Source organism: Mus pahari, chromosome 3 (assembly GCF_900095145.1).
Source record: "Mus pahari chromosome 3, PAHARI_EIJ_v1.1, whole genome shotgun sequence".
NCBI lineage: Eukaryota > Metazoa > Chordata > Mammalia > Rodentia > Muridae > Mus > Mus pahari.
In genome coordinates, this window is record NC_034592.1 from 109,612,880 (window position 1) to 109,626,447 (window position 13,568).

At 40.7% G+C, this 13,568-nt stretch overlaps 1 protein-coding gene across 2 annotated transcripts in view; it reads right to left on the reverse strand.

Annotated features, from left to right (window-relative positions):
• Atp8b4 (ATPase phospholipid transporting 8B4 (putative)) overlaps positions 1 to 13,568 on the reverse strand; it is a 177,924-nt gene that overhangs the window by 53,780 nt on the left and 110,576 nt on the right. For both annotated transcript variants that reach the window (XM_021193344.2, XM_021193343.1), the window contains exons 15-16: positions 10,312 to 10,477; positions 5,096 to 5,284 (exon numbers count right to left, since the gene is read on the reverse strand). In XM_021193344.2, the coding sequence (XP_021049003.1) occupies positions 5,096 to 5,284; positions 10,312 to 10,477 (355 nt within the window). The remainder of the gene's footprint in view (positions 1 to 5,095; positions 5,285 to 10,311; positions 10,478 to 13,568) is intronic.

A 13,568-nucleotide genomic window follows, 5' to 3' on the forward strand; every position in this document is an offset into this window, starting at 1 on the left:
TTATATAGGTTTCATCAATTGAATCAAAGACCATTTCACGCTTTCCACTTAAAGTGTTCTCTATAAATAGAATGCCTTAGAACAGAAGAACATAAATCTATACTTTATTATCCATTTAATGGCCATAACGTGAAGGTAGGAAACAGGCTGGGAAGGGGTGTGTGTCCATAAGCTCTTTTCCCCTCATTAGGCAACTCAAGCCAAAGTGTGAGAAGAATTACACCAGGCCATGTAGCTATAAAAGCCAGACAATGGTCTTAAAACAAAACAAACAAACAAAAAAAACTGACAAGACCTTGGGAAGAGATATTCCCAGGGTGCTGTGTATCGTTCAAGTCAGAGAGGGGTCTAGAATAGAATGTGCTGACTATGACTAATTAAGAACTTTTCTTTAGTAGTATAGTCTTTTGAATAAAATGTGATGATTTCAGGGGTAGGGAGATGATAGGTCTCACTGTATAGCCCAGGCTACCCTTAGACCTCCCATGTGCTGGAATTGTGATAAGCACCACACCTAGATATTTACAATTAAACATTCTTTATCTTACATCAGATTTTGAGGGCTGCTGCAATTTATGCTTTAGTGGTTATCTGTCATCTGCCTCTATTCAATACTTTATTGTCATTGTTTATGTACTGAATTAGTGACCTTCATATGCAAATTAGTGCAATGGACTTTTTCATAATGATATAATGAAATTCATATGTTTGCTAATTAGTAGAAGCTATAACTTTTGGCAAAGTGCTATAGAAATCAACTTTTATTTAAACAATTCTGATTTAAATAGGGGCTCTGGTCTACAAATGAAATCTAAACATGTTAGTATTGAAATCATACATTAATAACTAGATGAATGACACATCAAAAACAAACAATAAGGTAGAAAATGAAGAAGAAAGAAGATGGAGGAGGAGGTGGAAGAGAAGGAGGGGGTAGTGGAAGAGGAGGAAGAGAAGGAGGAGAAGGAGAAGAAAAGGAGAAGGAGGGGGAAGAAGGAAGAAACAGCAATGGGAGACTGTACTGGCTGGTTTTGTGTGTCAATTTGACACAGGCTGGAGTTATCACAGAGAAAGGAGCCTCCATTGTTGAAATGCCTCTATGAGTTGCAGCAGTAAGTCATTTTTTCAATTACTGACTGAGGGAGACTGGCCTATTGTGAGTGGTACCATCTCTGGGCTGGTGGTCCTGGGTTCTATAAGTAGGCAAGCAGACCAAGCCATGGGAAGCAATCCAGTAAGCAACATCCCTCCATGGCCTCTGCATCAGCTCCTGCCTCCAGGTTCCTGCCCTGTGTGAATTCCAGTCCTGACTTCCTTTGGTGATGAACAGCAATGTGGATGGATACACTGAATAAACCCTTTCCTCCCCAACTTGCTTCTTGGTCATGATGTTTTGTGCAGGAATGGAAATCCTGACAAAGATAGAGACTGAGGAAGAGACAGCAACAGTGACAGACCCTCACAGAGGTATCGTCCCCATAGAACAAGCCACGTAACAATCAGGAGGCTGGGAATGTTTTCTGCCTAGACTCAAACAGAAGGTTCAGCCCTAGCAGAGTCCCTCTTGAGTTCCAAGATTAAAATGATTAAAACCCAAGCAGCCAAAATAAAGTCTGTGAGCCCCGCTCTGTGCTAAACATTACCCTTCTTCATATGGGACCCATTACGGCAGACATCTGATGTCTGCGGTTAAGCTGAAAATTCCCCACAGCCCGTAATGGTGACCGATGCTGAGCAAAAGCCAAACTTCTCCCCACAGAACAATCTTAGGTTTTTGTCAACACCCTTAGAGCAAAATAAAATCCACTCTGAGCCAGATGAGGACCATTCACACCTCTCCTGGGGTTGTAAAGAGAGGACAGCTCCTGCTGATGCAACAGTGAGCCAACACCTGGAGCTGCCTGTGTGCTTCTTAGCTGATGGAAGCTGCCTGCAGCTGTTATCATAAAAAAAAAAAAAAAAAAAATTAAAATGAGTAGCCTCAAAACAATCTCTCCATGCTACGTTTCAGTAAAGACTCCAAACACTGCCATTATGGATATATATTTTTCCATTGTATGCAATGACCAATATATTTATAAGTTACGGAATATTAGGTAGAATTTCATTTAATGAATATCTGTAAAGATCACGTGCCTGTTGGATGCTTGGTCCTAGAGAATCTAAAGATGAGGCTCCCTGGCCTCAAGTAGCACACAACCTATGAGCTGAGATAGCCATGAGTCCCAGGAGTCTGAATCCCACTGCTATGGTGAACAAAGCATTCTGGGGAATACCATAAGATGTAGTTACTTGGAAAAGAAGAAAAACAAACATTTAAATTGTACATTACCAGATGAGAAGGAATTTTCAGCAAAGGGAATTAGGGAAAAGAATTGTTGTAGGCATACATTTAAAAACAACATCAAATCCATGGGGGATAACAGAATACAATGCATCCCAAGACGCGTGAGCCACGAGGATGCATGAGCACAAAGTTTAGAAAGTAGAGAAAAAGAGGTTGGTGTCACTTTGCATGTGACCTTGAGAATCATATACATTGCCTATACAAATAAGCATTGCCCTGGGAATTCTGAAAAGCCAACATTCTTTTTTAAGTAGTGACACGATCAGTCTATGCCTTAGAAAGAGCAGCATATTGCCTGCCAGCATAGAGTATTACTTTAATGAAGGCAATTCTGAAGTAAGTAGTGACAAGTAAGTAGCAACTCAAGTAAGTAGTGACAAGATCCCCAACTGAGGCAATGGAAATGGTAACTCAGAGGAAAGGACAATAGAACTGTAGAGAGGAAAAAAATGTGGTTTAGTAAACACTAGATTTGCAGATAATTCTAGGATGCATTTGGAAAGGAAAATTTAGGAAAACATTGACGGAATTCTAGAGAAACTCTGAATTTGGAGAATAACAAAGAATGATACAGGTTTGAGAAACATCTCAAATATTCCAGCGAAAACTGACTAACAATGAGGAAGTGTTATCCTAGCGCAGTGTTTCTCCATCTGTGGTCCCCTATGGAGTACCATAAGCATCATTCAGATCTTATCAGAAATGCAAAGCTGGAGACTCTACCTCCAGTGAACTCATTCACAAACCAGTTCCCAAAGCCAAGTAATCTGCAAATAGCTTTTCAGCTTATTCTAATGGGGGCTAAAAGCTGGGAACCATTTTCCTAGTACATCAAAGATATGGAAGAGTCAAAAGCAAGTGAACTACCAAGAAATTAGGAGGCCAGCTTTATTTGAGGAGTAGTTGTTTTGATTTTTTTCACTGCTGGAGGTTGAACCCAGAGCCTTGCACATCCTAGAAAAGTACTTTACCATTGAGTTATGTCTAAGGTCATAGCTGACCTTAAAGAAGGCAACCCCAGATTTAGTTATTTTCATTGCATCTGACTAGCTGTGTAAAACTTGTGGGCTTTGTGATACTCTCCAACAAATGACTTAAAACCTTTTAGTTTAGTTTCTTGTGTCATAAGTGAGGGTGATACACTGGTGCCAGAACCTTTGCCAGAGATGCTTCGATTTTTCAGTAGACGGTGATTAGCATGGAGACCCACAACTGGTCAAGATGCAGAGAATGAGAGATTGTAGGATGTTCAACCCTCAAATGGGACACCTATAGCATACCCCTCATCCTAAAGCTCAGGGATCACTATAGAAGAGGAAGCAGAAAGAGTCTAAGAGCCAAAGACAGTGGATGACTACAAGGAAACTGTATCTTCTGAACACAGCAGGGCAGCTGCACCTATGAACTCACAGCAGTCGAGATAGAATACAGAAGACCTGTGCAAGCTCAAGGCAGACCAAATCCCACCACAGAGTGGGGAGAGGTGGACATGAAGTTCCCTAGCCAAGGAACTATCTGAAATTAACTGCTTCTAGGAGTGGAAAAGTCTGTTTTTCTTTAATTAGCCCCTGGAAAGTTGACCACACTCCATTGGAAGGCCACACATCCAAGAATATATGATCAGCACAAATTGGACTTGATAGGTTAAAGAAACAGGATGCAGAGTTGGGTGGGTAGGGAAGGAGAAGGTTGATCTGAGAGGAGATTGGGAAGGAAGTAAATATACATTATATAAAATTCTCAAAGAACTAAGAAAAAGATCATTTTTAAAGATAACAAGAGAGCCAGGCAGTGGTGGCGCATGCCTTTAATCCCAGCACTTGGGAGGCAGAGGCAGGCAGATTTCCGAGTTCGAGGCCAGCCTGATCTACAGAGTGAGTTTCAGGACAGCCAGGGCTACACAGAGAAACTCTGTCTCAAAAAATAAAATAAAATAAAATAAAATAAAATAAAATAAAATAAAATAAAATAAAATAAAATAAAATAAGATAAAAAGAAAAAAGGCCTGCCTAGAGATGTAAGAGGATTGGAAAAGGGGGTGTGTGACTCATCTGACAACACTGAAACAGTGCTAAAGGTTAAGACTGAGTTATAAAAGCATGGATGTAGTGTGGTACTTAATAAGCTATCATCTCTAGCAATGGGGATAAACAGAAATAATGAATGACATGAGAATGGTCAATGATGCCAATGATGCTGAACAGAAATAATGAATGATGTGAGAACAGCCAGTGATGTTGAACAGAAATAATGAATGATACAAGGAGGACCACTGATGCTGAACAGAAATAATGAATTATATGAGAACTGCCAACAATGCCCACGACAACCAGCAAAAGCTACACGGTTCAGAAACTCTCCTGAGCCAGAATTAAGTAGCTCTCCAGTCAAGCTTCTAGGTTCTACTCCCCACGGTGTCACCAGCTTTTGGACTCAGGTAAGTCCCCGCACTTTTCAGTATCTTGGTTTTATTATCTATAAAATATGCTTAAAAATAATAGCATGTACTGCTATTACTTCAGATAGAGAAATCAGAATAATGTTGGGCATGTAATAAGCTCTTGTCAAATTTTATTGACAGATCACTACACTTTTGAGGCTAAGTTGGGGGTCACAGGGGGTTCATAAAGATACAAAAATGTAGCACATAGCTAAGAGACAAATTATCTGTGAAAAGCATCAGCATAACTACAGAAGCATCAAAAGATCAATAATAATTGAATCAATAATTGAAGCTAGCCAACATACCTATGACAGACATCCTTTTCCGGATGTTGTTGAAATCCAAAAAGGCAAGTAACTGATAAGTAACCGGTGTTCCCAATTCTTCTATTGTAATTGTCTCTGGGGTTCGAGACTTAAAAATGAAGCCAAAATTTCTAGCAGCAGTAACTAGAGCTCCTTCATCAGGGGATTGAACTTGGTAAACCAGTTGTCCTAAAAGGGAAAGCGACAAATACATTCTGTGCTGAGGGTAATAATTTATGTTCATATCTCCAATGCTAATCCCAATGCATTCTTTAATAACTAACTCCAGCATCAACTCTAAACACTTCCCTATTGGACTTGCTGTCCAACTGTGATAAAAAGTTTCTTGGCTGGTGGGCCATGGGTCTTCGCTTTCAGTGACTAGAGGTTCTAACTAAAACATTGTAATAGGATCCTCATATGATTCTCACATGATGCTCAAGGTAAACCTTTAGAAGTGATGATTACTTAAATTCTCATTTTCATTTTTATACTAGTGGGACCTATGGCTGAAAGAGGTGATATGATAATTAGAAAGATCAAACAACAAGGAGTGGGAAAGCACACAGTCTGACCTTGCCTTTGCTAAGTCACTAATGATCTTTTTATGAGACTGAATATATAAAATTCCACCAAAATATAAAGTATACATTTATAAGCAAGCGGAAGAGTGAATCGGGTAAACGGCAAAGGCAGGAAGATTTCTGTGAGTTTGAGGTCAGCCTGGGTTACTTAGTGAACACCAGCAATCGGAGGATATAGCAAGACTCTGTCTCAAAAAATGAAAAAAGAAAAGGAGCAATAATAACATAGTTACTTCAGAGTCTCTCATGGTTCTACCAGCAATAAGGAAGCTATGAACTCACCACTAGGAGGTAGACATTTACAGATCAATAGATGGTTGGATGGTTGGGTGATGATAGATAGATAGATAGATAGATAGATAGATAGATAGATAGATAGATAGATAGATAATTAGATAAATAGATAGATAGATAGATAGATAGATAGATAGATAATTAGATAGATAGACAGACAGACAGACATCATTTACAAATGAAAAGAAACAAATGTTAAGGAACATAAAGCAGAAACATATGAGTGAGTCGCACAAACATCAACCCCAGTTATAAACATAGTGCCTGTGAGGTTTTAAAAGAATGAAAAGCACGGTGAAAATGGTGCATGTGCCAGGGCAGCATTGATAACTATTAAAGGATCTTTGTTTTACTCAAAAGAAGCCTTAGGCTTTCACGAGTTTAGGTTAAAGGCCCAAAATGTTAACTGCTAAAATAATAAAGGTTCATTGTTTTCAAAGTAGCAGGAATCAAAGGGGCTCAACCTATGAAAGGACAAATAAAAGAAAGAAGAGTCTTAGAAAGGAAAGGTAGGACAAAGTAGGATGGTTGAAAAGGACTCCAGATGTTATCAACAGCTGAGCTTCAAGTATTTAAAACTAAGTGTAGTGATGACAAGGGAGAACAGATAGAATGTTCTCCTTGGCCTTAGCTTTGTCTACGCTGATTTTTTTAATGTTCAAGCATAGCATTCACCAGAGATGTGTCCAAAATGTAAGTGAAGAGATCAATGAAAGCTAACAAAAGCTAAGTGTATAAACACCTAGGAAGTAGAGCAAACAATCACAGTGAATTCTGACACAAAAATGACGACTAGAGAAAAGTGAGGTCAAGGGATACTGATACAGGCTGTGGTCTAATGAAGACAGAAGTCTGAACCATTATCAACTATAACCTTATAAAGCAAACTTTGGTAGAACTACAAATATCAACATACAAGTGTGCTGTTCTATTAGAGGCTCTTGCCATATTTTAATTAGCTGAGAAATCAAGTTGTTTAAATAATACATTTAAGAAAACACTGAGAAGGCTGAAGCCCAAAGATTGCCTGGGCTACAGAATAGCAGTCTCTCACTAAATAAACAACAAACAAAGAAACAAAAGAACAGAAGTTTGAGTAATATAATTTAAAAATTGTTGAATGTAATTGTTAAATGTATATGCTTAGAATACAGTATCCCCAAATTATAGAATATACATTCATTTCTAGTATTTATTAAATGTTCATGAAAATGAAACATATACCAAGCTATTATCAAGCTTCAACAAATTTTAAAATTGGTAAAATAAGGCAATAAAAGAGTTTTAAATTTTAAAACATATTTTATTGTCATTTACTAAAAAAGTAAAGAAAAGAAAAAAAATCTTCCTAAAGTGCTTGGATTTCCCTCTCTCTTGTTCTGAAACTTTACTCTGGCACAGACGGAAACCACAGTGTCTCCAAGCCACTTCCCCATGAGCCAAATGCCACAAGCTTGCAGCGATATCCTCCACCGTAAGCTGAATTTTAACTATTAAACTTTTAGTGTTGGATTTGTATTCTCATCTTCTCCATATGTGACATTTCTACAGGAGGGTTTAGTTCGGGATGTTCTTTAACATGTAGGAATTTACTTGAGCTTGGGCAGACTATCCCACAACAAAAGCTTTGAAATGAAAGCAAGTTCTCATTTCCTCAAGACAGAACCTGACGGTGGAATTTAGTGTCTTGAGACAAGAGTTAGAAACGGTTGAAATCATTCAAATATCTAACTCCTTTCTCTGCAGAAATCCTTTTTGGTGGCAAGAGGCATTAGCCAGGCATAAGAATGGCTAAAATGTAAGAGCAGCCACAGGCAATGTTGGGTGGAAGTGCAGGTGACTGAACTCTCTCTCATACACGCACAGCAGGGATATAAAATGATACCTGAATGTTTTTGAGAGCAGTTGAACAGTTTCTTAGAAGTTTAAACATATCCTTCCTTCCATGATGAGCTGGCAATTTCCACTCTTAAGTGTTTAGTCATCCTCCTCCCAATGTTTTTAAACAAATAATTTTGAAAGGACATAAAAAGTCCTTGTGACAACCAAAGGCTAGAACAACCTAACGTTATTAACAGAGAACTGGAAATGGGTGTGGTATGTTCATACAGAGTAATCCTACTTAATAAAAAAGAAAAAGAAACTAGCAACAGAGACACCGGCATGATACCAGAACATGACCCGGAATGTATACTGGACAATTCTGCTTAGACGGAGGACAAGAAGGCAAACTCATCTTTAGTGGTTGGATGGGCTAGAGTTTACAGAAACTGAATAAAAGGGGCAGGAATAACCTCTGCACTGATGGAAGAGATTTATGCCTTGATCCAAGCAGTGTTTCTAGGGATATTTGTAACTGTCAAATCTCACCAAGCTACCATGTGTATAAGTGTGTATATGATGTTTGATGCACTGAATTACAGCACAATGTAAGTTTTGAACATGCTAGAATTGAAGAATGAATCTACAAATCTGAGAACTATCTGAAAGGTAAAATGAGAGTCTGATCAATAAAGAAACAAAGATAGAGAGAAAAACCTCATTCAAAGCATCTGCAGAAGAACATGAAAGCAGAGGCAAGGAAAAGTGCCAAAGAATCTCCAAACTCAGTGAACTAGTGAGAGCAGAATATTGGGAGACCTCATTAGTAACCTCACTGAAAAATTCCACTTGGCACTCCTGTGCCACTGTGCTCCATCTCCAGCCAGCCTGCTCCGAATGACAGGTGGAAGCAATACTGTGTTCAGGCCACATCAGGAAAGGGACCAGAGACCATAGGTGAATGAGTGCGGTAGTGTTAGACTTCCACAGAGTCGGAGACAGGGGAGAAGACAAGGAATTTGGATGTAATTCTGCCTCTAAGAAGAGCCCTGGCAGATGGTAACCTTGGTGACATGACTCCCAGAACAGAGGACCCCACAACCCGAAGACCAGTTACATGATCTGCCTCATCCAGATGAACTTGAGCAACAGACTATGGTAATAAATGATGTTCACCAAGCAGAAAGTCTCTCACGCAAAGAGGAACAGACAACTATAAATCACCAAACATTTAAGAACAACATGAAAGTTAGATGCAGAAGGAAACTGGGGCATGGGGAAGGGAGAGAGGGAGGGAAAGCTGGAGGGGGGGAAGACCCACAGAGAGAGAGGGAGAGAGAAAGACAGAGACAGAGAGAGGCAGAGACATATACACAAAGACAGAGACACAGACACAGAGGAGAGCGAAAAAGAGAGAACACTCAATAAAATGCAGCTTACTGGATGAAACAAAAGCAAATTTCAAATTAAGTATAATTAATATCCTCAAAGAGATCTAAAGAATATCCTAACATTAATGGAAAACAGAGAGTGCTATTAAAATGAAATAGGGTTTGGGAAATGAAATAAACTCAAAAGGCAGAAATGAAAGAAACTTCCTTAAGGCAATTCCCAGAAGGGAATACAAGGATTCCTTGTGGTGTTAATATTATAAAGATCAATTAAAGCCATAAATATAATTATGTGAACCTTGAAAGCAATTAAAGTCTAAAGAATGGGTTAATTCAGCACTCATTACTTCCTTGGGTAGTAATTTTAACTTAATATTTGGTAGCAAAATGAAACAACACAGGTAAAATCGTTAGACTTTGAAGGAAGAGCTGACTCTGGCACCATCAGTGGCCTCCCAGGATCAAAGGTAAAGTGGGCCAGCTGGGTTTGTTGTATTTTATAATCCCTGAGCTCCAAATAACCATGCAGCATGTAAAAGGCCTTGATCGGCATGATGACCACAGTGTTTTATGTAGATTTATCCCCACTGTATGGTCTGCTCCATCCATAGACATGTGCTATGTGAACTGTATCTCCCTATGAGTTCTGGGTACTAGAATTTCACAGCCAAGTGTGATGCTCAATCATAAGAGGCATTTCATCCCAGCTGAAGGACATATTTGGATCTTTAGGTTTCCGTTGGTACTGTCTCTTTTTCTTTACTGTTTTTATGGGGTCTGGAGTGATGACTTGGCAATTAAGAATGCTGACTGTTTTTTCAGAGGACCCAGGTTCAATTCCCAGCACCCACATAGCAGCTCACAAATGTCTATGACTCCAGTTTCCAGGTGATCAGAGACCCTCAGCCTTGGGCACTACAAATGGTATACAGACATACATGCAGCTAAGATACTCATACATATAAATAAAACAAATAAAAATAAATTTCCTTGTTTCTGAGAAGCATTCAGAATAAAAACAAACAGAAATCCAGAGACAAGGAAACCTTGCTTGGAATATTTTAATCTACCCTTAATTCAGAAATCTCTCAATTTGCATACCAAGGCTCACTATTCAAGCACTTACCTGCACTGTTCTCCTCTGACATTACAGTATGGCAGAGGGCGAGTAAGCGAAGGAATTCATGGACTTTGGGGTCTCCCAGCTCAATGGATTCCATCAGACTGTGGTCAAAGAAATGCAGTATTCTTTCTGATTTCGATTTGCCTGAGAAGTCTACAGCCTCCTTTTTCTACAAGAGAACGACATCACCAAAACAAACTTTTTCCAAAAATAATCAGTTGTCTTTTCCATTTTTTAACCTTTGCACATTTCATGGGTTGTCATTATCTGTCTTAATTTTTTTAAAAATCTGCAATCACTAATTCATCCTGGATTGTTTCAAAACTAAAAATTTTTCTAGTAGACATTCCCATGTTCTTGTATAGCAGAGTACGGTCTTCCATCTTTAAGGGAAGTTTATTAAAGATGTTAAAGGTGGAGGTGGGGTGAAACATTTTATCCTGCAGGGAAGATCCTAAAACTCAGTGAGTAAACAACTCAGAATAGGTTCAGGAAGTCCCTGAAGCCAACCAGATTCAACAGACCCCTTCCTCCACAGGTATACAAGCAGTAAGGACATTTGTAAGCCCTAAAGGACGCTCTCAGACCAGAAACACCTGGAAGAGGTAGAGATCAACTAGGCTGCCTGGGGAGGCTTGGACCAACCTAGAAAGGACACTATCCAACCTACTGAGCTACACAGCTCTCTAAGATACTCTGCTCCTTGTAAATAACCCCTCATCCATTTTCCTTTAAGGAACCCCAATTAAACTCATTGGCTCACCAAGATAGAATTTGGTGGTATCATTACTTTGGTCTGTCATTGGTTCCCCATCTGGACTAAGTAGGCCTCTGCTCCCATACTCTTAGGACTAGTGTCACACTACACATTCACTGTGTGTTTCTTTTCATGTAAGAACTCCAGCCTGATCTTCACTTTTTGGCTTTTTGTTGACTTCAGGTGGTCATGTCCTATCTTTTGGACATTTAAACCTCAAGTTTAGAAACTTTATGACAGTTTTATAAGTAATGAAATGTCCTTGTCCCTTCATGGCAGGCTATCTCTCAACTTCTCAGTTTATAAGGACCCGACAACCATTCAATTGCTTTGTCTCTCCGCTTTTCCACTCTATTCCCATATCCAGGGTTGATAACATGGACCTTCGACTTTGTAACCAAAATTAAGTATCCCCTCCAAAGCTGAAATCATGTGAGTGGTTCAGTTAACCATCTAGCTTCACACCGTGGCTAGACTTCTTTTCCTTTGGTTCCAAGGTCTGAATCCGTGAGCATCACACAGAGACACTGAAGTACAACTACCTGGACACACCCCTGCCATGTCCAGAATCCCCTTGCATTCCATCCTTACTTTGCGTGTGTGGGGGGGAGATGCTTATTATCATGTACTCTTGTTTTCACCAAGTTTCAATGTGTCCTTTTTCAGGATGAAGACATGATGTTTTGGGCAGCACGTTCCTTTCTGCCTTAGCATGCTTTTATTTACTCACTGATCTAGTATTTACAGGAGCTACAGGGTTTAAGCTAGGCTTTGCCAGGAGGGAGCTACCACACCATCACTATATAGCTTATATAGCTTGAGTCACATACGAAGCCATCTAACTTCATTAGATGGCTTAAAAAATATATATGTTTGGGTGGGGCTGGAGCTTGAAGCAATACTGACTTCACTCACTATTCTTTGGCACATAGGAGCCCTAACTAGTTGTCTTGACCCAACACTGATAGCAGAGAGCTCCAGAGCTCTTTGGAGTCTTGTAGCAACAGCATTCAATAAGCTTGGGTGAACTGGGATGGTCTGCATGCCAGTGGGACACTCCAAACATTTCTCTCCACTATATCCGTGGGACCCTGACAGCCTTTCACCTGCAGCCTTTCTCACTGAGACACCCTGTTGCCATTCCAGCATAGCAGCCAGACCCCTGAGTTTAGCTCTATCCCAAGAGGAACAAAGAATAGGCAGGGTTTCTTCAAAACAGGTGAAGGCAGGTGACCGTGGCTAGAGCACCAGAGCCTAGTGCCTTCTGAGTTTCCAAGCTGGGACCCTAGTGTGGTACAGACCTAACCCCTCCAGGATGACAGCTGCTAGGAGAGAATGCAGAATCAAGAAGCCAGCCATGTAGGTACAATGGCAAGATGGATTGGTGCCCATCAAGTAGACATCTCCAATAGGTAAAATCCTGCTACCCAGGCAGCAAGCCTGTATTATGGGGCTGGCTTGCCCTGCCAGGCCCCAGAGGACCTAATGTAGGACATGGAGCTAATTCCAAATCACAGGGCCTGGGCTCTGGCTGAACTCTTCGGTAACAGGGGAAAAGAGAAGTGGGACGGGGAGGGGCCCTGGTTAGGGACTTGTAATAAGAGCAGGCTGCAGAGTCAGAGCCAGCAACCTTCACTGGTGCTCAGCCTTGTAGAGTCGAGACTGTTTCTGTCAGTTGGGCTTCTGCTGCGTGTTAAGCCAACCAATGATGGGAGAAACCCGCTGAAGCTGCTTCCCAGAGGCAACACTGAGAGAACTATGGGTTTGTTCTTGTGAGCATGAACCAGCCACCTCCTTATCATGGGTGCCCTCAAGAGTAGCTATGGTCCTGCCTACCTCCAGCACCAAGGAGCCTTGCCTCTGTGTAGTTTGGTCTCTTCAAGGACCTGTGACTTGTGACACTTGTCACTCTGAATCAGCTCTGACTGTTACTCTAATCAGCGGCAGGGTCTCCAGGGCTATTTGTCATTCCCCTTCCATACACAGAGCCTAACATCATATATAATCCTGTGGTTGGGCAGCACTTGCGGTAGCAAGGACCATACTCTTCATGTTGGCCTATCAGGCTGTATCCGTCTACCCCACTCCCACCCCTCCCCTAAGCCAGGGCTCATGACCAATAGGGTAGACTTTCAGCTCAACCTGCTCAAAGAGTCAGCCTGTGATAGGCACATAGATGACAATGTGTCCTGTGCAGCTTCTTGAGTAGGTGATGGATTTCTGACCTGATGTGACAATCATGTGATTTGGCTTGCTTGGGGGTGGGGTGTGTTTTATGTGCCTTGGCTTGCTTGGGGGTGGGGTGTAGGGCCTTTAGCATGTGACTTCCACATGAGTCAGGGTGGGTCCTATGTCCACATGGCTGCAGTTCAAGAGCACACTAAGCAAAGCATAAGTGTCACAAGAGTTGGGAGTCAGCAGGTAGCAAAGATCACAGCATTCACAATGTCATCTTCAGTCCTATTTCCCACCACTGTAGAGATCCTGACACAATGTCATCTTC